General features: G+C 36.4%; 2 protein-coding genes across 3 annotated transcripts; both read left to right on the top strand.

The window, feature by feature from the left end:
• Positions 1-588: 588 nt before the first annotated feature.
• On the top strand, positions 589-7,825 carry LOC129244521 (farnesyl pyrophosphate synthase-like). 2 transcript variants are annotated; one of them, XM_054882193.1, is made up of 8 exons: positions 589-813; positions 2,383-2,531; positions 3,952-4,034; positions 5,218-5,288; positions 5,364-5,504; positions 5,579-5,940; positions 6,011-6,240; positions 7,568-7,825. In XM_054882193.1, exons 2-8 carry the CDS (start codon positions 2,398-2,400, stop codon positions 7,750-7,752), a joined length of 1,206 nt encoding a protein of 401 aa, XP_054738168.1. In that variant the 5' UTR covers positions 589-813; positions 2,383-2,397; the 3' UTR covers positions 7,753-7,825. The 2 variants fall into 2 exon arrangements, with proteins under 2 accessions (XP_054738168.1, XP_054738169.1); XM_054882194.1 differs by lacking the exon at positions 2,383-2,531.
• Positions 7,826-9,912: 2,087 nt separating this feature from the next.
• LOC129244520 (farnesyl pyrophosphate synthase-like) lies at positions 9,913-21,339 on the top strand. Its single transcript, XM_054882192.1, has 8 exons — positions 9,913-10,097; positions 11,603-11,823; positions 13,181-13,269; positions 17,206-17,276; positions 17,351-17,491; positions 20,294-20,655; positions 20,722-20,948; positions 21,142-21,339. Exons 2-8 carry the CDS (start codon positions 11,618-11,620, stop codon positions 21,324-21,326), a joined length of 1,281 nt encoding a protein of 426 aa, XP_054738167.1. The 5' UTR covers positions 9,913-10,097; positions 11,603-11,617; the 3' UTR covers positions 21,327-21,339.
• Positions 21,340-26,826: the final 5,487 nt, after the last annotated feature.

Here is a 26,826-nt window from a genome sequence, read left to right as displayed (position 1 = left end):
ACAAAATTTCAATTTAAGTTTTAAAAAGGTTACACCTTTTTTATGATTTTATTCGAGTATTTTGAAAATTATTCTTTTGAGAGATTTTAGGAAAGTCTTACATAATTTTCTCATTTCGGAGGAGCTTTCATCCTGCATTACCAACTCGACCAATATTTCACAGCTGCAGTTTTGTCACTTTCATATTGCAACTGAATGGCTTTGTTGTTGGGACTAACAGCTTGGGTTGGTTTGGCGTAAAAAAGAAACTTAAAACAGATTCAACAAACAGATCAAAATAACTAAGAGACTAATACATACATATGTACATAAGTAGGATTACAAAAGTAAGTATTTATTTGTTAATTCCTTTGAATATCGCATTGGCATTCCGTCTTTAATATCCGAGCCCAATACTTATGCACAACCCGATGTAGTGCAGTCTCTAACTGCTATTTGGGGCTGTAATTATGGGAAAATTATTCAAAAATATAAATATTAATTCAGTTTGAAGCTCAAACGCAAACTTTCCCCCTTGTTGTCACTCGATTGCGCGTATGGCATGGACTTGAGCTTGACTTTATTTTAAAGCGGTCAAGTTTGATATTCTCGCAGTAATAATTTGCTTTCGGTTCATTACACATTTGCGGGGTTTATACTTTTAAAAATTAAGGGTAAAACCGATAAAACATTGGCAAAATAAATGAAAACGGGATAAGCGATAGTGAAATTGAGTTGAAATTTTGGTTGAAAACATTTCGAGTAAAAGGATCAAAAAATATCCATCATAAAGTGGATAAGTCGCAGTGATATTTTTGGGCAACAAATTTAAAGGTAAACAAAGAGCGAATAATATTAGAAACAATTTTTTATTGTTTTATGTACCATATCTACAATGGAACTACAGCTAAAATTTCGGTCAGACATGGATTTTTAGCACAAAGTTAATGGAAAATATTTAGGGTGAGATCGCCCATTCAATCATTACTTACGACTACGAGTACTTTAGTAAGGAAAGTACTAAAAAAGACAGTCATACTATGGATAAATGAACTGTAAGAGTTGACCTCTCTCTCGGTCATAGTCAGCCAGTGAGAAGTTGCCGCGCCGTGTCGTTCTAATCAAGCTTTCCATCCATGCCACACATCTTTGATGTGGCGTACTGGCTAATTGAGAAAACGTGGCGGAGCAACAGTATTGGAATTTGTAGTGGCAGTCAAGCTGCACTGAAAGCCCTTGCTAACCCACGCTGCTCTTCGAAGTTAGTCGCTGAATGTAAGACAAAACTGAACAGTGTTGCAAAACACAACAAAGTTAGTCTTATTTGGGTGCCTGGACATTGTGGTATTACAGGGAATGAGTCAGCTGATAAGTTGGCAAATGAAGGCTCTGCAAGTATGCCACTAGGCCCTGAACCCTTTCTAGGTGTCAATTCCGCGTCGATTCAACTATGGATTGACGACTTCATGAGGTCTACCCACAGAGGTCGTTGGTCTGAGTTGAACTCGTGCAGAGTAGCCAAGTGCTTTGTGAAAGAACCAAACAGGAAAATAGCGACCTTTCTCCCAAATCTGAGCTGAAAGGACCTGAGAGTACTGATGGGTGTAATCACAGGGCACAACGTCTGTGGTCAGCAGGCGGCTACCATGGGGGTCGTGGAGAGCCCGATAAGCCTATCCTGTCTTGAGAATGACGATACTGCAGAGCATTTTCTCTGTAACTGTCCTGCATTTTCCAGAATCATACTTAGGATATTGGGTTGCGATACACTGAGTATGGACAAAGTTCATACACTTCCTCTCCCGGATCTCTTAAAATGCATCAATGAATCCTAGAGATTTGTGGAAGAGTGACCTCAAACTAATTTATCCGTTTTTACCATCCACCTTTTTGTCTTTCCTATCTCTATTTTTTCTACTGATTTCTATCCGGGTGTAGTACAATGGTCTACTGACTGAGTGGTTGGACTTGTCCAAACCCCCACAAATCTAATCTAATCTAAAGCTTTCCATTGAGATTCCTCAAAATTATAAATTTTTTTTCAAACGTTTTACTTCTTATTAGGTTTTTGTTATCCTCAAAATTACAAATCAGCCAATTTTTAGAAGAATTTACGCCTATTTGAAAACGTATTTGAATCACTTAACATATTTATTTTAACATATATTTTTTTTTGTATTTGTAATCTAATCCTGTAATCGTTTTATTCTGAACTTTTTTCGTTTTTTACTGTTTCTGGATATTTACACACGTAAATGTCTGAGAACAGACACATTTCACTAATTGAGTTAACTACAGCACCTCTGACCCACTTATGAATTAACCTGGTAGCATAAAAAAGTTAGTGGAATTTTATTTTCACAACTTTCAATTACTAAATCTATTGCAATTGTTATTTCATAGGAAATCACAACGAAAATGCTTTCGAAAGTACACAAATGGCCACAGATATATTCTACTGTACGGGCAACGATTGGCGCATGTTGTCCCCACGCCAACAATACAACTTTTGCTCAGCCGCCAATGTCCCAATGCATTGGAAAATCAGAGCGGTAAGAGACAATTGTATATGTCATTATGAATCCACCATGAAGCTCATGCAACATACAATATGAGTTACATCTGTAAGCACGTACATTATTTGTAATTTATTGTGCAATAATTTCGTGATAATGGAAAGCATTAAGAAGCCCCGGTAGCCTAGAGCTCGAAAATTTAGGGTATTTTCAGATTTTTTTTACAATAAAAAAAATTAAAAACGATATTTAAAATTTTTACGCTTTTTAGATAACTTCTTTTACATACAAAAATGAAAAAAAAAAGTTTTTTTTTTTAATTTTAAAAATGGCGCTGAAGTTAATCCCTCCGAAAAATTAGACCTGGACGGTGTTGTCCATTTTGTCTCTTCTATTTATTTGAAAAACAAAAACCAAACAGATTATTAATCAGTATGACTGCAGCTACTAGACTATGACTAGCTACTGTTGCATACTAGAAAAAAAAATTCACTAAATGGCGTGGTTTTGAATTTTAATTTAATTTAAAAACAATAAATTTTAATTTAAAAAAAACGGGATAATGAGTGGATAATGCGACCATTGATGCCGTCGCGTGACGAATCTGAGTCTACCTGCTAAAACGGCTGTAGAATCGAAAATACTGGGAATATCGTTCCATCAACAAAAGATTGATTTTTTGAAAATTCTAGACCACCGGGACCCCTTAAGACTGTGTTAGCCGGTTATCATGTGGAGAGTTTTTCTATACTCGCTAATATTCCCAAATTAATCACCCAATTTTTTTTTGCATGACTTTTTTTACTAAATAAAAATGATTTTGAGTGATGCAAATTTGTATTTGACCTTCACGCGCTCCATTACTTGCCTTTTTGTGTGCTGGAGTTGTCTAGTGCACAGATATCAAATATGATTGACATACGACGCCATTTGCAAAAATTATAAATCTTCCTCTGGGGTGATTAATTTTATGCTACCTTGCATATTTACGAGTGTAAAAGCAAGTGGAATTTGAAGGTGATTTCAAATGATTAAATTCACATTAAGATGATCAAAAACAAAAACTTTGTTGATGCTACAACCGAAATTTGTTTTATAGCCACCAACGCTTTGAAATTCATCATTGAATTCCCACGGCAAGAATGTACCTTTCCACAAATTTGGCTTACAAAATTTTATTTACAAATCGTTATTATTTGTTTCCTAAGCTGAAATCTGCATTGAAAGTTGTCCGTCAAAGGTGTGAAAAAGAGAGCGGCGTCCATCCGCAACTCGCATCGAGTATTGTAGAGTGATAACAAATGAATATTTATGTAGAAAATAAAATGCTTTGCAGGGTATGTCTCGTCATTTCATAGCCACTTACTGTACGTGTTTATACTTATATATTTTCCGAAACTATGTATTTGATATTCTCAATTTACCTCATATTGGATATTTTTGATACTTTCTTTAGTGCCTGTTCAACAATGGAAAATCCTTACCCAGGTGTAAAGATATCGGATGAAGAGAACCGTGAATTTATGGACGTATATCCAGGTACATTCATACATAATTTTATACCCATAATTGTAAAGCTTAGAGCCTTTCAGCTATGCAATAGTCAAGAGGTGTACGACTGTAAATTAACAGACCCCTCTCAGAATGTTATTCAGGGCTTTCCTTAGCCGCAACCGAACGGATTATGTGTGGGTGCCATTCGGTAGGCTATAGACTGAAACCTCAAATAAGAGAAACAGATTTTTCTTATACCGGTCGTCCCTCAGTAGAGAGGAGATAACCTCTAGGTGCAAAAAAATTCAGCGATTCTCGAAGTTTTTATATTTTTTAAATACTTAAATTTGTGTACTTAAAATATTTAATCAGTCTCAGTCAAGGCTGCTACACATTTTTTGACGCTGTTTATTGAAAAAACGAAAGTGTTGCCGTGGAACTACGAGTATTTTGACATATATCGACCCTCGGTTATCTAATCTGAAAAACTGCATACAATTTGAAGCTTTATTTACTATCTGGTTTTGTATCTGTTTTTTGAACTTGACCTTTTTTTCCAACGTTTCAAAGTTTCTTAAGGTTTGTGGCCTTTATTAGCGGAGCATTCAAGTAAGCCTTGAAAATAAATTATTTCAGAAGTTTATAAGGCAAGGTTGTCCCCAAGGTTGTCGCCCCTTCTCTTCGCCATCATCCTTGATGACGTCATGAGCCAAATGACTCTGCACAAAAAAGGCATCGTATGGAGTTTTACCGGACATCTCGAGGACCTGGACTTCGCCGATGACATCCGCCTCCTCTCTCACAAACTCTCTGACATGCAATCCAGAGAGTTTACCACAATAACGCAAGGCAGATATTGTTTGGGGGATGCCCGGTAGAATTCGTAACGATGCACTGTGGAGATTAACGAACGAGGAACCCATCCTTAAGCAAATCAAACGCAGAAAGTGGCGATGGATGGGTCACACATTAAGAAAACCACCAGATAGCATCAAGAGGACGGCACTGGACTGGAACTCGCAAGGGAGCAGGGGTCACGGTCGACCAAAACACACTTGGAGAAGGCCGACGCTGCGCGAACTAGCAGATGCCGACATCTCATGGGACGGTGCAAAAACAACAGTACAGAACCGTGTAGGATGGAAGAGTCTTGTCGAGGCCCTATGCTCCCGAGAGGAGTGAACAAGGAAAAAAAAATCAATTCTACCTACATTTTTTTTATTTACAGATATTGCGCGTGACCTTGCTGAGATAGTTGGTAGGGACAATAACAAGGACGCTGCAAAATGGTTTAGAAAGGTAACGGCACTAATTTTCCAAGCTGAAGTCAAATTAAATCACCCTCCACTACAATATTTCTTGATTAATTTATAGGCCTTGGATTATAACATAGCAACGAACCTCAAAAAAAACGGTCCAATCACCGCTTTGACTTACAAATATTTTGTCAAGGGCAATGAACTCACTGCCGAAAAATTGAAATTGGCTCTCATACTTGGCTGGTGTATTGAACTGGTGGGTATCTCTATTAGTTATATCTACATTATTGGTAAATTATCTGATTTCCTACATTTTCATGCGCTCTGTAGCTGCATTACGCGCTCCTCATGTTCGATGACATCATGGACAAGAGCACCACACGTCGGGGCCAGGTGTGCTGGAATGCATTGGAAGACGTTGGTCTCAATGCTGTGAATGATGCGCTCATGATTGAGAATTCCACCTATGTATTGCTCAGAAAGCACTTCCGTCATCTGGATTGCTATGTGGATCTGATAGATTTGTTCCATGAAAGTTGCTTTGAATGTTTACGTGGACAGTCAATAGATATGCTCATTTGCAAAAGGAATGTCAACACTTTCACTATGGAGGCGTGCAATTCGATTGTGGACCACAAAACTGCATCTCATTTGCTCTATTTACCTGTAGCTGCTGGTATGCACTTAGCGGGGTGAGTACAAATTCAAATGGTAACTGAAATTCACAAAATTTGCAATAATTATTAACCGATTTATGTTTAGAGTTAAAAACCAGAAGATATACGATGAATGTAAAGCGATTACATTTGAATTAGGTCATTTCTTCCAAGTGCAAAATGATTTCCTTGATTACTTTGGAGATCCTCACAAAACTGGCAAAACTGGCACAGAAGATATACAGGCTAATAAGTGTACCTGGTTGGTGGCATCTCTCTTGGAAAAAGCTAGCCCGGAACAGAAAAAAATTTTAGAGGAATGCTATGGACAAGATGGTAGGTGTAATCATACATGTGAGCAGGGAAATAAAATCATTAAGGATACAAATATCCACGTAAACAAAAATTATGGATTAAAAAAAGTTTATCATTAAAGAAAAAGGCAAAGAGCAACATGATTTAGGGCGTATTGGCTGGCGCAAAGTCCAAGTAAACGATTATCTCACCAGACTTTCTCTCTTTTTCACTGCGAGGAATCTCCAACTTTCGACCCTCTTTACCACCTGGACAAAGGATGTCAAACTGAAACTCAAGGTAAAAGTCGATGACACACCAAATCTGACTGTTAAGACACACAACCGCAATTGCCACTAGAGCCAAAATCGCAACAAGGTCCTCAAATCGCTTGGCGCCAGCACTTGGGGCAAAGACAAAGAAATGTTGCTATCGACATTTAAGACAATTGACCGGCCGGTTCTAAACTATACTGCGTCTGTCGCCTGGTCACTAATGACACGCAGTGAATGAAGCTCCAAACTTGCCAAAACACTGCTATTCGGACAGCGTCGGGTTGCCTCCTGATGTACCCTCTTCAACACCTTCACAACGAGGCACAGATGCTCCCTCTAATGGAGCACAATAAACTGCTCAGCAAACAGCTCCTGTTTGGGTCCTGCTGCAGGTTTCACCCTTGCAGACACCTGCTTGAGCTAGAACCCCCTCCCAGGCACGTCAGGAGACACCTCCTCGATTACGCCGACGAGATCCAGGATAAAACTAACAGACATTTTCTGGACCAGACAGTGTTTAGACAGACAATAAACGACATTCATCGGGAAACCGTCATCATCCTCCTAAGCTCCCGACCACCGAATGTCGTAATCGGAGTCCAACAACCACCTAAAGCAGATGAAGAGCTCCAGCTTGCCCGTGAGACCCACGTAACACTGGCACAATCAAGTTCTGGACGTTGTAGCTGGTTAAACTCCTACTTATCCAGAAATGACCCCGACATACCAAACATATGTCCGGCAAGTGAAGGCACCCCTTACAACACTAATCACCATTTCACATGCCCCTTAAAACCCACTCATCTAACATCCCTCTCCCTCTGGACCCAGCCTGCCGAAACAGCAAGTTTCCTGGGCCTACCTGTAGATGAGCTAGAGGAAGACGACCGGGGATATACACTACACTGGCAGGGCTTGTATTACTGCTACAACAACAACAACAACAACAATAGGGCACAACAATAGGGCATATTGGTATATAATCTACTAATAATTTGAAGCTTCAGTCGCCACTTAAAATTTCATTTACTCATCATAAGTCGGTCATACATCACATAACGAATTTGAAATGAATGTACCCATTTCCTTTTCAGATCCCGAGAAGCTAGCTCGTGTTAGACAACTCTATGAAGAATTGAATATACGCCATATCTACGCCAAATACGAGGAAGAATCTTACAGGAAGATAAAAAAACTTATTCAAAACGCATCGGAGGATGCACCACGTGAAGTTTTTCAATTGCAACTTAACGTAATTTTTGATGAAGCATTCCTATAATAAGAAAAGTAGTTGATAAGAAATAGTAAATAGTAATAAATTGTGGGCTGAAAAAATGTCAGCTACTGGATAAGTAGATACTTTGGTAATATTTCAGAGCTAAATCGCACCGAGCCCGAATTGTGCTGGATTATTTGACCAAACTCCAAGTAAATACCATCGTGCAAGCACCGTATTCACCTGAGATGTGCCCGTGCGACTTCTTTTTGTTTCCCAAGTTGAAGTTTCCCCTTCGTGGAAGGAGATTTCAGTCGGTCGTAGGGGAGATCAAAGAGAATGCGACGAAGGAGCTGAAGACCATTCCTTCGTCGGCCTACCAGGGGTGCATGGAGGACTGGGTTAAGCGTTAGCACATGTGTGTTGCTTCAGATGAAAGGAGATAAAATGAATTTGCTGAAATTTAACTCTATTGTTGTTTTATTTAAACATTTCCGGTACTTTCTGACTCTCTTCGGATGTTTGACCGAGCTCCTGCTCCTACTTGTGATGTGCGTCTTGATGTTGTTACCCAAATGGAGGAACCTACAGTTTCCACCCGACTCTGAACGGCAGATATTTTTGTGTATGAGGAGCTTTTTCATGGTAGAAATACACTCGAAGGTTTACCATTACCTGCCGAGGGGCGATCGCTATTAAAAAACCCTTTTTCTTCATTTCGGTCTTTCAATTTGCTACCCCAAACCAATTGAGCAGGTCAAATCTTACTACTTACGTCGCCTCTGTCCAAGTCTAGATTTATGTATTTTCTTAATCGGCCATATAATTTTGCTTTTAGTAGTGTAATTAAAATTTATTAGCAGATTAAACTTTTAAAAATATTTTATTCCACTTTAAACAGGTTGAAAGTCATTAAAGTGAATTATCTGATTGTATTTACTTTCAAATATAAGCACAAATCCACAAGTAATTCGTGTTGAAGGTGGTAGTGTACGTACATATAAGTTGAGGTTCTGTAAATTCATGAAGCTTCGTTTGAAAGTTATCGCAAATCATCTAATTACAAGGGAAACATTGCAAAAAAGATTATTGGCCTAATTTTGAAATAAATACCGTTTCGAAATACATAAAACCAAGTGCGATTGCGCGTATCGAGTGAGCTTGAGGGTGGTTCTGTTTCAAAGCTACTACGGAGGTATTGCCCTCTCAGAGGCGAATTGTACCTACTTCAAAAATATTAAATCCGTTACCACAAACTTGATTTTTTTTTGTTGTTAATTTTGTCATAAAATAATTTGAAATTAGTCAACAATGCGACGTCAATTTACTGACTATAATGGGGTTAGTCACAAAATTCTACTTAAAAAGGCGGAATCAGTTGAATTTATTTCAAGCCTAGTGAAGTGGTTTGCATTCTACCTCACTGATACGACCCATTCATACACATAAATTACCCTAAATCAGATGTCATCTAAGTTAACTCAGGCGCACCTCAAAGCGTCCACCTTAGACTTTGGCTTTTCCTATCATCTGTCAATGATAATGCAGACATTTTCTTGATTTCGCCTGGTCTGATGTACAGAAATGACATGAAAATACAAAATACAGTCACATAGAGAACATAGAGAAGATGTGTGTCTGACTGCCTCCAACTTCAAGAGAACTTATGAAGGTACCAAACAAATTTTAATGCAGGCAAATGTCAGTATTTATATTTCACTAGCCATAAATGTGCGATTGATTTCCAGTATAAGATAGTCACTGATACCCTTACAAAAATTTATGAAAAGAAAGACTTAGGGTTCAGCTTTATTTCGAATGTCCTTTTTGAAACATACAGACTTTATGGTTGACAATTCTAAGTCTATGCTTGGCTTTGTAATGAGGCACTCAACTCAAATGAATTCCAGGATTATTCACACTCAAGAGTGGGTATAAATACATTTTGAGTCTGTGTTGCCTTGATAATTTACAAATGCAACAACATCAGGCTATTTGTACTTAATGGTGAACTACCCTAATAATACGAAACAACAAAAATATGAGTAAGCAATGAATATGTAAAAAAATAAGTCTTCACTAAAGTGCAACTTACTTTTAGGATTTGCAATTTCAATGGTACGAAGCGAATCAGCTTTCTATAAATTATCACATAAAGTATGGAAATATCTCTTTGCTCCCTGCCGTAAAATGCCGTCTTGCAATCAGAATATGCGTTCTCTGGGAAGAGAACTGTAACGATTGCACCATGAAAGCGGCAACATTTTAAGTTCACAGCGCAGTTATAATTTGTCTCTGGTGCTCTTCAGATGTGTAGTGATTTTCTTAAAGATTTAAAATTCATAAATGAAAATAAAATCGAATAAGGCAACAAAAATCTGGAAAACGCGACAAAACGTACCAAAAATGTTAGTAAATTTATTGAATTCAGTCACAACAACAAAATTAGTAACACATTTTCTGCAAGGCAGTTTCGCATTGCGGGATTTACGGCAATGAGCAGACGTCAAAACTATTTTACATAATTTTTTCACCATTCCCTGTTTTTAGTTTAATTTAGTTACAATAGAATACCGGACCTCGAAGATTCGGTCGCATACCTGCGTACTCCATAAAAACTAGAGAATTCACAGACTGAAAAAAAATTTTATCAGAAACCGGAGTATACTCGTCCAAAGGTTATCGATGTTCTGAATTCCAATTCGGCGCCATAATTGCTCTGGTGGCTAAGGTTTCCAAAATATTATTTTCACTAAAAAAAAAGAAAGTGGTCTATATTTGAGGTTAAGTGAAGTTTCTTCGATAAAAAAAATAAAAAAAAACAGCATCTTGAAGTTTGTGTCTTCTTTGATGAGTTGAGTTTGCTGTTTCATATACAAAATGTAACAATTTTAATGAAAAACCTTGCGACACTAAATTGTGGTTTACAGAGAGAAGAATTAAAATTAATAAAGTCATAAAGTTGAAATTCAGAAGTAACTATCAGAAATATTCAAGGCTGTCCAAAGATGAAGTGATCAAAGGACATTTTCAATTCCTACTCGTTCTTATGCAATATAAACTTAATTTGGTTTATTTGAAACCCATACTAGTAATCTGCAGTTCACTGAATTTTTTAAATAATTTTTAAATTAAATAAAAATAAAAAAAATTATTTTAATAAAAACCTCACTTCACAGAGAAAACTAGAAACGTAGTTTTACTATATTTGGCTACTGGACTTTCAACTAATATATTATATATTTTTTTTATTATGGTGGACAATATCGAGCTTGTACATCTTGTTTGAAAAAAGTTCCAAGAAAATCTTTAAATTTCAAACATTAATCTCTTACGGGCAGGAAATAGATTAGGTGGCATCAACACAACGTTTGCAGGTAATCGCAGACATTTAGCATGGATATGTCGACCAGTCGGCAAAGAAGAAGAATTTCTTACTAAAAATTTTCGAGAAAATCGTGAAACTAAAATTTAAAATAAATATGTTTTTAGAAAAAAAACAATGAATTTAGTTGGCATAAAAATAATTAAAATTTGCTTTCTAAATGTTATTGTTTCTATAGAAAAGGCAACACTACGCTTAGTTTTCTATTAAATCCTGACCTGAAAAAATCGTTAAAACCAAAAATAAAAAAATGCATTCCGATTCCACCCAGTCGCTGCGTTCAGGGTTGTAAATATTTTCGAAAATATCTCAAATTAGTCTCTGTAACTTTGAGTAGATAAACTCAGATAACTGTATTTGTTTTCAAATATTTCAAACGTAGCGCCATCTGCCCGGTCGTAATTTTTCGAAGCAACATTTGTTGAAAAATATCCACGAAATAATCCAATTCACATTATAAAAATTAATTCCTACGAATACCTCGACTACAAAGCAACTAAGTAATTTATTAGCTGTATTACTTTGTAGAATCAGACTACCAAAATGCTTTTAGCGATGCGAGAATGGCCACGAATGCATTCACGAATAGTTGCACGAGTTATCTCGAGCGCTACCAGAACCATAAGCAAAACTGATTTTCCCAGGAGCGCATCGCAATATCGCACTTCTATGCTCGGAGTCGGAAAGCATCGCAGCGAACAATTGACTATTCAGGAGACACACGAGCAAAATCTTAGTAGAACTATGTGGTAAGTAAATGGTAAACGAAAAAGATTATATAAAAATAATAAAATATGTATCACGAAGGATTTACAACTTATGTACATATAAACCTACATATGTATGCAATTTCGAGCCATCAAGGGGGAACAGACCTTCTTACATTCATGTAACTGCACTGTTAATTGTTCTGCAAATTAACAGCTCGAACAGAAATGCATCCAACCAAATTCTTATAATTGAAAATTAACGAAAATTATAAAAAAGCCTAGACAAAGAGTAAATGTTTTATATTATGGCATTATAGCTGTTTTTCAAATATTATTATTATTTATTAGAATAATATAAAATATTACACTAACTTAAAAACAAAAAAAAAAGAGCTGCTTGGGCCTTCGGCGCTTGGTAATTATAAGGTTATGTTTAAGTTTTAAGATATAGGATAAATTACAATTTTACAAGCTTTCAATTAGGCCGATTACCTTAATAAAGTTATATATTGTTCTCTGTTGTGGTATTTTTCAAAAGTTCGGAGGGCTTTTTGGAACCAAAGATAGGTCACGTTTAGTATTCAAAGGTCGAGAAAGTAAAGAAGAAGGTGTTCATCTGTTGTCCTGGAATGATCGATCCTTAAACGCACGAATACAGAAATTTGATTCCTTGATAATGTGGATGCATATATTGCTTTTTCACACTTTGGGTTAAAAGCTTCATACGGGTGCCTGAATTGCGCCCACGATGAATATTTTTGTCGAAGGAGATAGCTGTTTATGTAGGCTTGGAGGTCTTTAGAGACAAGTGGAGTAATTAGAAAGACTAATAATGAAGGGCATCGAGATCTAAAACTTTTCAGCTGCATAAAACATTGATTAACTATGCTTTTTCAACATAGAAATAGGAGGTGTAAAGAACTCAATATTCATATAACAAAAATTTCCTATTTACATCTATTACGAAAATTCAGTTTCTGCTCGGCTTTTTCAGGCATTGAGTAAGTAATAAAATAGAGTCACAAATTCGAACAAAAATTATTTTGTATGTGATATGCCAGTGCTGCCCATTTCCCAAGTAAGGAGTATAAAAATAAGAGGATACACAAACCGTCGTCTGGAATAACAAAGGCGACCAATGATGGCTTTGCTCGTAGACACAAAGAGTAAACGCTCATTATAAATAGTGGGCAAAAATGGATTAATTTTGATGAAAATTAGTTTTTAGTGGGGTAGTCTACGCTGAATCCTATTACTTACTCAGTGTTTAAATATATCGAAAATACTGTGGGTCCTCCAAGGAGTGGCTATGTAGAAATTCAGTAAATCTGTTAAAATTAAAATTTCTCTGTGAACATTGATTCTGATTTATATTTTATTTTTGATTAATTTTTAGTACGAGTACTTCGTCAACAATTGGAAATATTTCTGTGCCTTTGGCGATAGGAAAAAATGAGATTCGTGAATTTATGGCTGTATATCCAGGTATTTATGTGGAAATATGTAAAAAAACAGTTCGTTTATTATTCCAGTAGCTGTCACATTGAGTGGTGGAATAAAATTCGCTTTTAACACTAGAAGGGTCGCGTATCTAACTATACCTTCAAAGACCGCAGCCGTCAATTTGACGGTATTAGAGATTCAATCAGAATGCACATGAAATTATTGTATATTTTGCTTTGAAATTAAACAAAAATATTTAAAATTTTATTTTTATTAATAGTTACAAATTAAGAATAGTACTTAAGTCGAGTAACATTTGTAACAAATAATATTTTTTTTAAATCTTTTATACATTTACCACAAACAGCTTTTTTACATATTGCGCAGTTTTCACACATTCTATTTTTTTTACAATTATGAGTGACTTGACATTGCCGCCTCTTATTGTTTGTAGTAGATTGTTCACTTGTTTCAAAATTACTTTCTTGCCTTTGAGTCGTAGCTGAAGTAGTTCTTTTTTTCAAATAATCTGCACGTAGATCGTTCACTAATTGTAGACAATAAGAGTTTTATTAGTCTCTGATTTCAGTATAAACGATTCATTTCGTGTGGTACGAATATTTTTACAAATTGGTGGTACTTCTCGTCTTGCACGCCGCATTGTTCTAACAATACTAGTCTCTTCGACCATTAGTTTTTTAGCCAGATTTATCGACGTGAAAAAGTTATCAGTGGTAACGTTTCGCCCTTTTTTGAAATAGGGTTGTACTAGTTTCAAAACCACATTTTCGGGTAATGAAATATCGTTCGGACGGTTTTCGTCTTTTCCTAGATAAGAGAATCCACCACATAGATACATACTCTCGACATCCACCAACAGCCAGAACTTTATGCCAAATTTATCCGGTTTGTTTGCAATATATTGTAAAAATGGACAGCGAGTTTTTGATAGAAACAACTGCTCATTGACTGTCAAATTTCCTCCAGGAATGTAACACATTTGACAATTATCTATAAAGAAGTGACCTGCTCCGGCTGAAATTCTGCACCAAGGTTTTCAGAGAGATTCATTGATAAATCGTCAAAACTCTCATCACCTGATACATCTTCTTGTGCATCACACAATCGCGACAGTTCTTGTTGTATTTGGGAAGTAGTGAGACAGCGATGCATTTTTATAACCCACTAAAATATACCAACGTTTACAGTGTATGGAAAAGAAGCCAAGCAATAAGAACTTACACAGAATTCAAATACTAAATCACGACTGCCCACTAAAAAACACCAACGACTACTGAATGCGTTTTTCTCATATTTTAGTTTTTTACTCTATTCTTCCCATTTCTCCGATTCCAATTGAACACCTGTTTTGCTCCCTTTCTCGCTCTCAATTTTGTCGATTTGCATTGAATGCAACAACAATTTCTGTCAGTCTGCATAACAACCACTAAGTTTAATGTAAACAAGCAAGACAATAACAAATTACACAGAATTCAAATTTCAAATTAAACGGATACTTAGTTCGTAGAAAGCATTGTTTTCTACTATTATCGCTGCCGTCAAATTGACGGTATGCGGTCTTATTAGGTATTTCTAAAGGAATTTCATAAACCACATATATACTAAAAGTTTTCTATAGTTATTTGAGCAAACAATGACAAATTAGGAAAAGTAATAAAATATGAAAATGAACAAAAACATATTTTGCAAAATATTTAAGAATGAAATCGAGATGCCGTCAAATTGACGGCTTTGGTCTTTCTAGTGTTAAATATTTCATTGCCATTCATCTCTATTCAACAACTTTCGTTCAAGGGGTTACATGGGTTTCGTCAGGTAAAAAAAGGCCTATTTTCAATATCTTTTTTTTTCTATGTAAAAAATTATTTATTTAATTTAAATTTTTTTTTCGTCTTATAGATATATAGTATATTTAGAGAATAATTTCTGAAATTAAAAGAAAACAAATTAAAACTCCTCCATTGTGACGTCGTTTCCGGTGACCCCTCGAAAAAAGGTGCGTCCGCGTTGTCAGCATAACTCCTGTCAGAATCATCAAAAATGAAAAAACAAAAATAAGTGGTTTTGTTAAGACCATAAACTCGTGCTTGAACGAAGGAAAGAAAAAAAAAGTAAAAATTGGAATTTTGGCAGACATATTGGGTAGTCGAAAAAGTCTTTTCGTATTTCTAATCAAACTTCAACTCATTTTCTTATATTTATAATGAACTTTATTAAACCAAATATGTACCATTTTGGTCGACCAACCTTTGCCATTTTTCTTCTAGAGACATTATTCCATCAGTGTAAAACTTTTGTGGTTTCTCGGCGAAAAACTGCGACAAGTAATTTTCACAGGCTTCTCTTGAAGCCAACTTTACTCCATTAAGGGAGTTCTGCATTGACCGAAACAAATGGTAGTCCGATGGTGCAAGGTCAGGGCTATATGGTGGATGCACCAAAACTTCCCAGCCAAGCTCTCCCAGTTTTTGCCGAGTCATCAAAGATGTGTGTGGCCTAGCGTTGTCCTGATGGAAGATGACGCCCTTTCTGCTGATCAGTTCTGGCCGTTTTTTTTCGATTGCTTGCTTCAATCTCATCAGTTGTTGACAGTAAAGTGTAGAATCAATCGTTCGAGCAGGCTGGAGCAGCTCATAGTGGATGAGTCCTTTCCAATCCCACCAAACACCCAGCATAACCTTTCGAGGCGTCAATCCTGACTTTGCGAACATTTGTTGAGCTTCACCACCCTTGCACCATGATTTTTTTCGCACATTATTGTCGTATTTGATCCACTTTTCGTCTCCTGTTACCATTCGCTTCAGAAATGATTCGATTTCATTTCGTTTCAGCAAAGAATTGCAGATGTTAATTCGGTCCATTAAATTTTTCACAGATAATTCATGTGGTACCCAAACATCGAGCTTTTTTTTGTAACCAGCCTTTTTTAAATGGTTCAAAACCGTTTGATGATGAATATTTAGTGCCTTGGCCATGTCATGGCAGCTTATGTGACAGTCTTGGTCAATCTTTTCCATAATTTCATCGACTTTTTCAACGATAGGTCGAACGGAGCGAGGTGCATCTTTCACATCGAAATTTCCAGAACGGAAGCGAGTGAACCATTGTTATGCTACACGAACTGATACAGCATCGTCTCCGTAAACTTCGCAAATTTCATTGGTGGCGTGCGTGGCATTCTTCCCTTTTTTATGCAAAAATTTCAAAATATAGCGAATTTCTTCATTATTTTCACTCATTTTTGAACAGCTATAACTTTTTTTAACTTATCCGAATTTAATTTTTTTTGGTTAAATGAAGCTTAAAATGTCACCTTTCTAACATCATATGATATGACACAATGTGATTGGTAGCACTGGAGATAGATGACTCTAACGACATCTATTGAAAAAATACGAAAAGACTTTTTCGACTACCCAATATTTCCAAAAAATATAAAATTTCGGTGAAATTCGCTTGACATTTTTTTTTAATAGTTGTAATTGAAAAAAAAAAACAAAATCCTTCGCCCAAGTACGAGTAAATTGTATCTCGAACACCTGTGTAAATTTCCTCAAGATCGGTTGAGTAGTTTTCGAGAACATTTGACAGCCGACTTTGAAAACACGGTTCCGAGAAAAAGGCGTTTAAGGTTTTGAGTAACAATAAAAGTGGCTTGGAGCGCACACATTCCCAAGGCTGTATCTCCGAAACTATTATTCGGATCGACTTGAAAATATAGGATAATATTCTTGAGATGTTGTAGAAATTAATAAGCCAAAAAAATGTCGATTTTTTAAACCCACGAAACCCATGTAACCCCTTAAGTTAAACTTCTCATTTAATCCTCTTAGGAAGATGGCCAAGTTTCCTTTTTGTTTTTGTGAGATGCCCTTTTATGGTGGAAATTCATTCTGTTTGCATTCCATATTACATTTTATTCCTTTTTTCATTTCCAAGGAGTCTCTTTATTTACAGATGTTGTAAGCGAGCTTACGGAGTTTGTCAATAGATACGAAAGCAAAGTGGCTGCAAACTGGTTCGAGAAGGTAGTGAATACTGATTTTCTAAACTTATTTCAAAGTCAAACAGTGATAAAAAAAAAAAACTTTATATGTCACAGGCTTTGCAGTACAATTTGTCACCAACCAATATGAAAAACAGTGTAATTACCGTTTTGACTTACAAACATTTAGTCAAAGGCGAACAACTCACTGCGGAAAACTTAAGATTGGCGCATTTGCTTGGCTGGTGTCTTGAACTGGTAGACATTTCGAGCCATAATCGCCGAAAAAATGTATCCCACAAACTCGAAATTTTACAGGGGAAGGTTTTTTTTTAAATTAAATCCGTTTGAATAAAGCCTTTATTTTAAAATTCATAATGTAAATATTTTTTTGTGTAATACATTTAATTTTAATAATTTTAAATAGATATTTGCATCATAAGGGTTGTTTTTGTGGGATACATTTTTTTTGCTTCCCTTCTGGCAACCTATTATTAAAAAAGTGTGTGGGTTACACAAAAATTTATTTTAAGGAAGTGACTTCCCGTTTTTTTTTATTTAATTTTTTTACTTAGTCCTTAAAATTAAATTACATTTGATAAAAAAAAAATAAGCCTACACATTTCTTAGTATATTCGATAAAACAAAACTAAAGTAATGTAATTCATATATTATATTTAAAGTTTTCTGTTAACAAAGTAATGTTATTCATATTAAAATCTTGTAAACTTGAATAACGATAGATAAAAATATATAAAGAACGCTAAATACTATCTTCCTGGTCGGTTTCAGGTAGCAAATCTTTAACAGATCCATCCCATTTTAAATTTAAATACTCGTGTTGGAATTTTACGGGTAAAGTTTTTCTATCGCAAAGCGTTTTCAAATCCTTATATTTAGCAGAAGAAATGTTTACTATATCATCATATAATTGAGTAGGTCCCTCACAAACTATTTCGGAGTTTCGTCTGGATCGTGGAATTGAATCTAGATCATAATTTATGGTTTCAGATTCATCAAAGTAGCCATAGTTAAGAGTAATATTTGGAATATTTTTTTTACAATGTAACAGAGCGTAATTTTGTAAATTGAATTTTCACTGAATTTGGAAGTAACGCCTGTGAAAATGTCTTCCAGTCTTTAAAATCACTGCTAGTTAATTCAATACAATTATATTTTCTTGGGTTAGTTCTTGCATTTGATATTATGGTGTACCACTCACTTGGAGCCCAAATAGTCCTATTCCGAATAAACGATTCAATTGTACTATGTATCGAATCAACAGGCATCATGGTGTGTCCAGGCAACAAGTATATGATTTTTATATTAGTCACAAAATTAGAATTTTCAACAAAATAGGTTAATGACGCAAGCATAGCTCTGTTTTTGTTCTGTCTTGCGCAGCTATCACAATAAAGATGGACTATCGACTGGGGTTTTCTTTCATCGACTAATTTAAGGTATTGGAAAACAGTTGTGCAAATTTCATTACTCCCTTGTTTACCATCCTTTTCTCCCATAAAAAATAAAACCCATCTCTTGTACCACTCTCATAAAAACTTTCATTGTAGAATGAATATTTTCTAGAATAGAACAAAGTAACACTTTTTCCAAAGGGAGTATTTAAGACCTTTTGCAAGTCGAAACTTGTACATAAATAAGCCGGATTCTCTTTGCATAGCTTTTGGTCCTCCAAAATTATTTGCTTACATTTCTCTTTGTCCTTTAGATGAATTTGATACTCTTCTGATGAATGCAATTGCTTTTTGGGATTTTGTGTCCAAATTATTGTAATTCTCGCATAAGATAGATTTATTTATTTTTTTTTTTGGTAAATGAACGCCTAAATTGAAACTGTTTCTAAAAATATTACGGAATACTCTTAACGATAACTGACTATTTACTTTATTAATAGTTTTCAAATGTTCTACATAATGCTGATATACAGTTTTTATGTTTCGAAATTCTTGAGGTAGATATAATTTTGTACTTTTATTCCTGCAATAATGTGAAGGAACCGCTGGTAATTGTTCTATAAAGGATTTTACTAGCGATATGCTTGCTTCCTCAGATTTATTGTGTGCAGTTGGCTTTTTTATATTTTCAAGGCAAGTTTTATACGAACTTCTATTTTTTATTACGGATATTAAAATCGTTTGTGAAATGTTCAACGTTTTCAATAAAAATTGTTGACAAAATTTAAAACTGCTATTATTGTTACTGATAAAATAATTAAAGCTGCACTTTTTTCTGTCACTTTCTCCATATCACCTTTTAATATCGACTTGTTTAACACAAGAAGACAGCCAATCTTTCTGTCTAATTTTGTTGCCGATTCCCCAAAAATGTTCATTTATTCTTACTCTTTCATCTTCAGAAATTTTATCATGACACGAATTTGGACATTTTTTCTTTAAGCACGGGTTGGGCAAAACACTCGTATTTTTTTTCTTAACTTTTTGCAGCCTTTTAGGTATTCTCTTTTGCTTTCTGTAGCCCCTTTTCCCAACACACGTTTCCTCTTCGACTTCTTTTAAACTTTCCAAACCATTTAAATCAACGAAAGATTCATTTGAATCGCTATACTGTACCAGGGAGAGCTGTAAAAATATCCAATAATTGAAAACAAAAACATATTTTGCAAAAAAAACAAATTCATACCTTCGACATATTGTTCTAAAGCTTTATCTTTAATTAAAGTCTCAAAAAATTGTGTTTTTTTTATTTTTTTCCCTTGTGTTTCATTTATTTTAAAAGAGAATTTAATTGTATCCCACACAAGCGTTCAAAGAAAATGTAAACAAGTCACCATATGCATTTACATTAAAATTGTTTTTGTTATAAAATCATAACGGTTTAATCTACAGCCATGAAATTTTGACAGATGATGCAAATGATGTTGAACTATCGATTTCGATAACAAAACAAAAATCGATTATGGTGTGGGATACATTATTTTGGCGGTAATGGCTCGATTTCACTCCTTTCACAATCATATTGTTGACTGAGACTTACATATGTAGATATGTATATAATAATACATTTGTTTGTGTTTCGCAGCTTCACTCTGTCATCCTCATCACTGATGATATCGTGGACAACAGCACCACACGTCGGGGCCAGTTTTGTTGGTATAAATTGGAGGGCGTTGGTTTCAATGCTGTAAACGATGCGTTCATGATTGAAAATGGAATCTACGAACTACTCAAAAAACATTTCCGTCACTTGGACTGCTATGTTGATCTGGTCGAATTATTTCGCCAAAGTACTTTTAAATTTATATCTGGGCAGACAATGGATATGCTTGTTGGTCGAAGGAGTGTGAACACTTTCACTAGGAACATATACAATGAAATTGTAATGAATAAAACTGCCAGCTACTTTTTCTATTTACCCATGGCTGTGGCTTTACATTTGGCGAAGTGAGCAAGCAATTGAAATATTTATCAGAGTAGAACCAAAAATATTTAAATAATCTTAATTTTTAGCATTAAAGACCAAAAAATGTTCAGCGAATGTGAAGCCATTGCAATTGAGTTAGGTAAATTTTATCAAGTACAAAATGATTTCCTTGATTGCTTTGGTAATCCTGACTTCACTGGTAGGATTGGCACAGACATAGAGGCCAATAAGTGCACCTGGTTGGCTGTGGCGTGCATGGAATTAGCCAACCCGGAACAAAAGTCGCTCATGGAGGAGTGTTATGGACAAAATGGTATGTATAAACATACATATGTACGTATTCAATAACCAACTTTGGATGCATCAAAGCAAAATATCGACATTTTCGAAGCAGTTTCAATTGTATTTAGTCACTCTCATTACTCTACCACGCCCCATGATGCACAGTTTGAGAACCTCCAAGGACTTATATCAGTTTTTCATATATTTACTTTGCCCAATTTCAGATCCTCAGAAGATCGCGCGTGTTAAGCAGCTCTACGAAGAACTGAATATACCCAGCCTCTATGCCAAACACGAGGAAGAAACATACAACAGGATTAAAACACTTATTCAGCAGGCATCGGATAATGTGCCGCGTGAAGTTTTACAAGAAGTCCTTAACACAATTTATAAAAGAGAAATTAAATAAAAACTAAATACAGTCAGAAAAAAGGAACCGCCATTATTCATAGAGTATAAAAGATATATTTACATAAGTATGTAAAAGTATGTACAAAGCTACGAGTCGCAATCACTCAATAAACCGTGTAGTCTTCATCGTTGTCGAGTAACGCCTGGCAACTTCTTCATGCTTTGAACCAGCTTTTCTGCGTAGCTCGTCGACAAAAAAGACTAGATTTTGCGAACTTGTCGCACGAGTTGCTTTAAATCATGGGCTGGCCTTCCGGCAAGATGCGATTTCATAGTCCCCACACATTTTCAATTGGATGGGGAGTGGGAAGGCCAGTCCAATACTATGACGCCATTTGCTTGTTTTGTTGTTTCTCAATGTGTTTTTCTGAGAGCAGTGGTGTTGATGATGTGGGACGGTAAGGTATGTTCGCCATCTTCAGTCGACGTTCGATGGTGTTGATACTCACATCTATTCTCTTTTTATCAAGAACTGGTAGTGCTTGGCGTAGTCACAAAGGAGGGTCCCGCTAAAAAAGTTGGACGATACCTTTATCCTGTTTTTTTGTCATCACTCGCTCAAGCCGCGCTCGGAAATGTGATCAACATTTTTGTACACCTTATACCGCTGATTCCACGTCACAAAAACGTTTTTGATTTTTTCATTACTTTCGCAGCCGCAGACTACCGGACCACTACAGTGCGTTCCAAGTGACGGAAGATGCAATCAAAGAAGCAGTTGATTGGTTGCTCGCTTGTATCAGGGAAATAAACATCTACTCCTACAGCCAAGCGGTAATTAAAGGTCTGGTCGCGCTGCTGGTGCGCTCGAAACTAGTCGCGGAATGCATGACTTCCCTTTCGATCGCATACAAATACTTTGAAATTAAGTTTATTTGGGCACTTGGTCCCAGAGGAAGTGTGGGAATCCACTGAATGAACTAGTAAGACAAGAAGATCGTGAGGTAGTTTTCCCGTAAAATAAATGTATTGCGAATCCGTTGAAAACCTGTGGCTTGCTCCTGGGAAGGTGAGCTTCGCGCCAACTCAGCCAGCGCTGGATGCGTGCACAAACGTGCAAAGTCGCAAGGTCTTCTGGCCGCGCATAACTCAGAGGCGCTATTAGGTTAACAATGCCGCAACTCTCGAATGTTGTGTATTTCCTTTCGGGTCGCTGATGACGAATCCGATGTCAGTTTTTCAAAAATTCAAAATGGCGGATCCAATATGGCGGATATTTTCGAAATTTTTTTTAATTTGCTTAAAATTTGTTACTCTGGGGTTTTCGAGGTCGCTAATGACGAATCCGATATCAGTTTTTCAAATTCAAAATGGCGGATCCAATATGTCAAATCAATGTTGTTTTATAGCCTTAAAAAGGGCTGATTGATGATTTATTTTTTGGTGTTTTAGCTACTTTATTAGCCCTGAAAGGGGCTGATTAAAGGTTTATTTTTTGGTGTTTTAATTAATTTATTAGCTCTGAAAAGGGCTGATTGATAGTAACTCTCTTTAAATGGTTTTATATTTCAAAACGGCTGATTAATATTGGACAATGGCGAGCGGTTCATGGTCATTCGAGTACCTATAAACGTTGAGTTTATTATGTGATGTAACTATAAAACAATGTGCTGATTGGATTTTTGTTACAGAAGGTGCCGCGGAAAATCTCTTGTTTAGCGAACGTTTCATTTTTTCATGTTGCTGTTTTGAATAAATAAAAAATTGAATCGATTGCCCAATCAAAAGAGCGTTGCTTCTCTTTTTAAAACTGCTCCAACGCCATCGCATGCTCCTTTCCCATGAGCAGTTGCATGGAAATGCCACTCAGCCTTTACATTAAAATCTTTTTCGTGGTTTATTAAATTTATTATTTGGTACCGATTTTTGTAGTGCTGTTTAGCCCCGTCAGTAAAATAGTATATTTTTTTGACATTTGGGCATACTTTCTTTATTTCCGGTATTACTGTCTGCTGTAATATGTAAACTGCTGCAGTATCATGCGTTGTACAGTCTGACAGTAATACAATACTGTGGTGCTTCATTTCATTCCCTTCCTTGTAATAGAAAACTGCAGGATGTACTGTGCATTGATCATTATTATAATGAAATCCTTGCACAGCATCCTGCGCAACATAAGCATAGTTTTCAGAAAAATCACACTGCAATATTACTTCGCCGTCTTGAAGATTATTTTTTTTTTCCTGAAAATACTCAGACTGCCTCTTAGCAATAAAATGATGCGGTAAAAGTTTCTTAAACTGAGTGGACATTTCTCCTATAAAATCTTCTGAGGGAAAGAACATTGTCTTCAGAGTACACCTATCAGTCGATTGCAAAGATCTACAAATAATTTCACCAATTTCATTAGCTTCTAGCATTAGCAGTTGACACTTTATTTAAAAAGGTTTCAATTCCAGGACATGAGGTGCATTCTAAAAGAAAACAAGAGGGCTGAGGAATTTTACATAAAACAAAATTAAAACAATCCTTATAATTTTTAATTAAAAGCTCTGAATCAGGTGTCAGTTTTTCAAAATTCAACTCATCAATCATTAATTTAAAATTTTGATGAATTAAGCAGACGCAAACGCTATGAGTGCCAGCCGATCCCGCACAAACACAATTTTTTGGCCTCAAAGCAGCAAACTTTGACATGCCAATCGGCAAATCAGGATATTTTTCCTTAAATTCTGCATGCATTACTTTAATATCGGTAAGCAAGAGTCTTTTTTGTAATAATCGTTTTTCTCCATTGACTTTAGCGGATACAGTGTCTTTTCTTCCCGGCATTAAACGGCTATTTTGATCACACTCATAAAACTCCTGAACTTTATTAACGTTTCCTCAGGTAATGTTTTTCCTTGTTTTAATTCAGGTTTGGCAAAAATTCCACCAACATTTTTCAAATGTTTAGCTTGTCTAGCTTGTCTCTCGGAAGTGCCAAACTCTGAAGCAATTTGTCTTACTGTCCAACAGTCAGGAGCTATGGTTAGGATAGATATGCGAAGTGGATCATTTTTCGGTAAAGAAGTAAATTTTTCTTTTAGGCCGTTTAATAATTGCTCTAATTGCTCTTCCCTTGAAACACATTTCTTCTTTATTTCAGGTTCTTCTGTTACAGAATCATCCTGATTAGTATCATAATCGTTGCTATTGCACAATTTACGACACTGATGGCAAACTCTTGCATTTTCTGCTACCAGAGGAAACTTTTTTAACAGTGTCTTGGACAGTTTTCTTAAATTAATCCCTTTATGGTTAGCAAGATTTAAAGGATTAATGCATCTATCTACATGAGTCATATAAATAGAAGCTTTCATTTTATTATCCGCCATGATGGCTAATTAAGTTACAAAAATCAACGTTGCTACGCCAAATGAAATTGAAAAACAAATCTTGAAGACCAAACAAAAAATGACATATAATTCGAAATGAAATCGAATTCTTCAATGCTTTTACAATAACAAATAAAGAAGCGAACACAAAGTTAAACACATTAATATTATAGGGAACAAGTTATAAATGACGAAACAAAGTTTAACACTTCAGTGTTCGTACAAAAACAAATGAAGTCGAAGCAACCTTCACACATTAAGGTCTTAGACGTAAACAAAGAAAAATATGTAAAGAAAATCTATCGCATCAATGTTGAATTGAATTTGAAGAGGTCGAGCCAAGGAGCACCAGGAGATTTGGTAGCTCCTAAAACACTCAGGCTAAAAAGCCCATTGTATTTAAAGCTCTGGAAAGGGGGTAGATAGTCAAGGAGGGAGGGAGAAAAGTATCAGAGAAAGAGATAGGAAAGAATAGAGACAGAGATAGAGATAGTTAGCCCTGTAAGAATTTTCCAGATTCTTTGGCGAATCTGTAAATATCCTCCAGTTTTAGAGAACGAATATCACTCATTCCCATGACATCGGAACCCAATACCCGTAGTCGCGCTCTAGCAAAGGCAGGACACTCACAGAGAAAGTGCTCAGTGCTATCCGCCTCCTCCAAGCAGGACAGGCATACCGGGTCCTCGATGATTCCAATGGTGGTCATATGCTGACCCCATGGGTTGTGTCCTGTAATGATGCCGACCATCAACCGAATGTCTTTCATTCTAAGTTTTAGTAGAAAGTTTGACAGTTCTCTGTTCGGACTTGTCACAAAACACTTTGCAGTTCTGCAGCGTTCTAGACCGGACCACCGCTCTTTATGTAGATTGCCTACATAGTCGTTGATCCAATTCTTGATTCCTGCGGGACTGATTCCGATTATTGGCTCTGGCCCCTGTGGGGGCACCGCTGATCCACGGTTGGCCAATTCGTCGGCAATTTCGTTTCCTTGAGCACCGGAGTGTCCTGGAACCCATATAAGTACAAGCCTGTTTTGTCTTGCGACAGAATTAAGCTTCTTCTTACATTCTTGAACAATCTTCGAGGTTTGCTTCGCGTTCTCCAGGGCCTTCAATGCAGCCTGACTGTCACTGAAGACTCCAATCTGTTTCCCGCTCCATCTCCTCTCGATTATCCATTCGGCTACTTTTAGGATGGCAAAAACTTCTGTTTGAAAAACAGTTGCCATTCCCCCCATAGCATAGTGATACTTGTAACTATCGTTTAAGTACCATCCGGCTCCAGACCCTATTTCAGTCTTGGACCCATCGGTAAAGAAAATATCCGTCAAACCTCCCTGCATGCATTCTGGATTGCTCCATTGCTCACGCAATGGAAATCTGACATCAAATTTCCTTCCGAATGAAACTGTGGGTATCAGGTCATCTTTAGCTGCCAAAAACAGTGGATACTGCTCCGACAGCAACTTAAAGATTTCTCTGTGTCCCGTAGTTCCATCTTCGTGCCAGAAACCATATTTATGGAGTCTACACATTGCTTTTATTGCTTCCTGTTGTATCTTAAGATCCAGGGGGAGCAAATTAAGCATAGCATTTAGGGCATCACCAGAGGTTGTACTCATGGCACCCGTGATGCATAAACATACACTTCTTTGCAGCCTGTATAGTTCCCGGATTGTGGACTTAACCATGCTCCGTCGCCACCAGACCACAGAAGCGTAAGTGATGATTGGTCTGATAAGTGCCGTGTATATCCATAGGACCACAGCAGGTTTCAGACCCCAAGTTTTGCCAAAGGCTCTACGGCATTGCTGAAAAATCTTCAATGCACGATTCGCCTTCAGTGAAACGTGTGTCTTCCAGGTCAGCTTCTTATCCAAGATTACTCCTAGATATTTAACTTCGTTGGAAAGACCAAGTGTCACACCTTTCAGTGTTGGAAGACTGAGTCCATCCAATTTCCGTTTTCTCGTAAACAAGACTATTGTTGTTTTGTTCGGATTAACGGAAAGACCTTGTCTCATGCACCAATCATCGATTTTGTCAAGGACTCTCTGCACTTTCGTGCAAAGCCTCCTTAAGGATTTATCCGATGTTAGCGCACAGACGTCGTCCGCATATGCTTGGACGTGAAAGCCGAGTTCCTGCATCTCCGCTAATAGGGAGTCTACGACGA

The sequence above is a fragment of the Anastrepha obliqua genome, chromosome 4, assembly GCF_027943255.1.
Source record: "Anastrepha obliqua isolate idAnaObli1 chromosome 4, idAnaObli1_1.0, whole genome shotgun sequence".
NCBI classification, from domain to species: Eukaryota; Metazoa; Arthropoda; class Insecta; order Diptera; family Tephritidae; genus Anastrepha; species Anastrepha obliqua.
The sequence above is the reverse complement of the archived record's forward strand: the minus strand, read 5'-3'. Positions and strand labels throughout refer to the sequence as shown.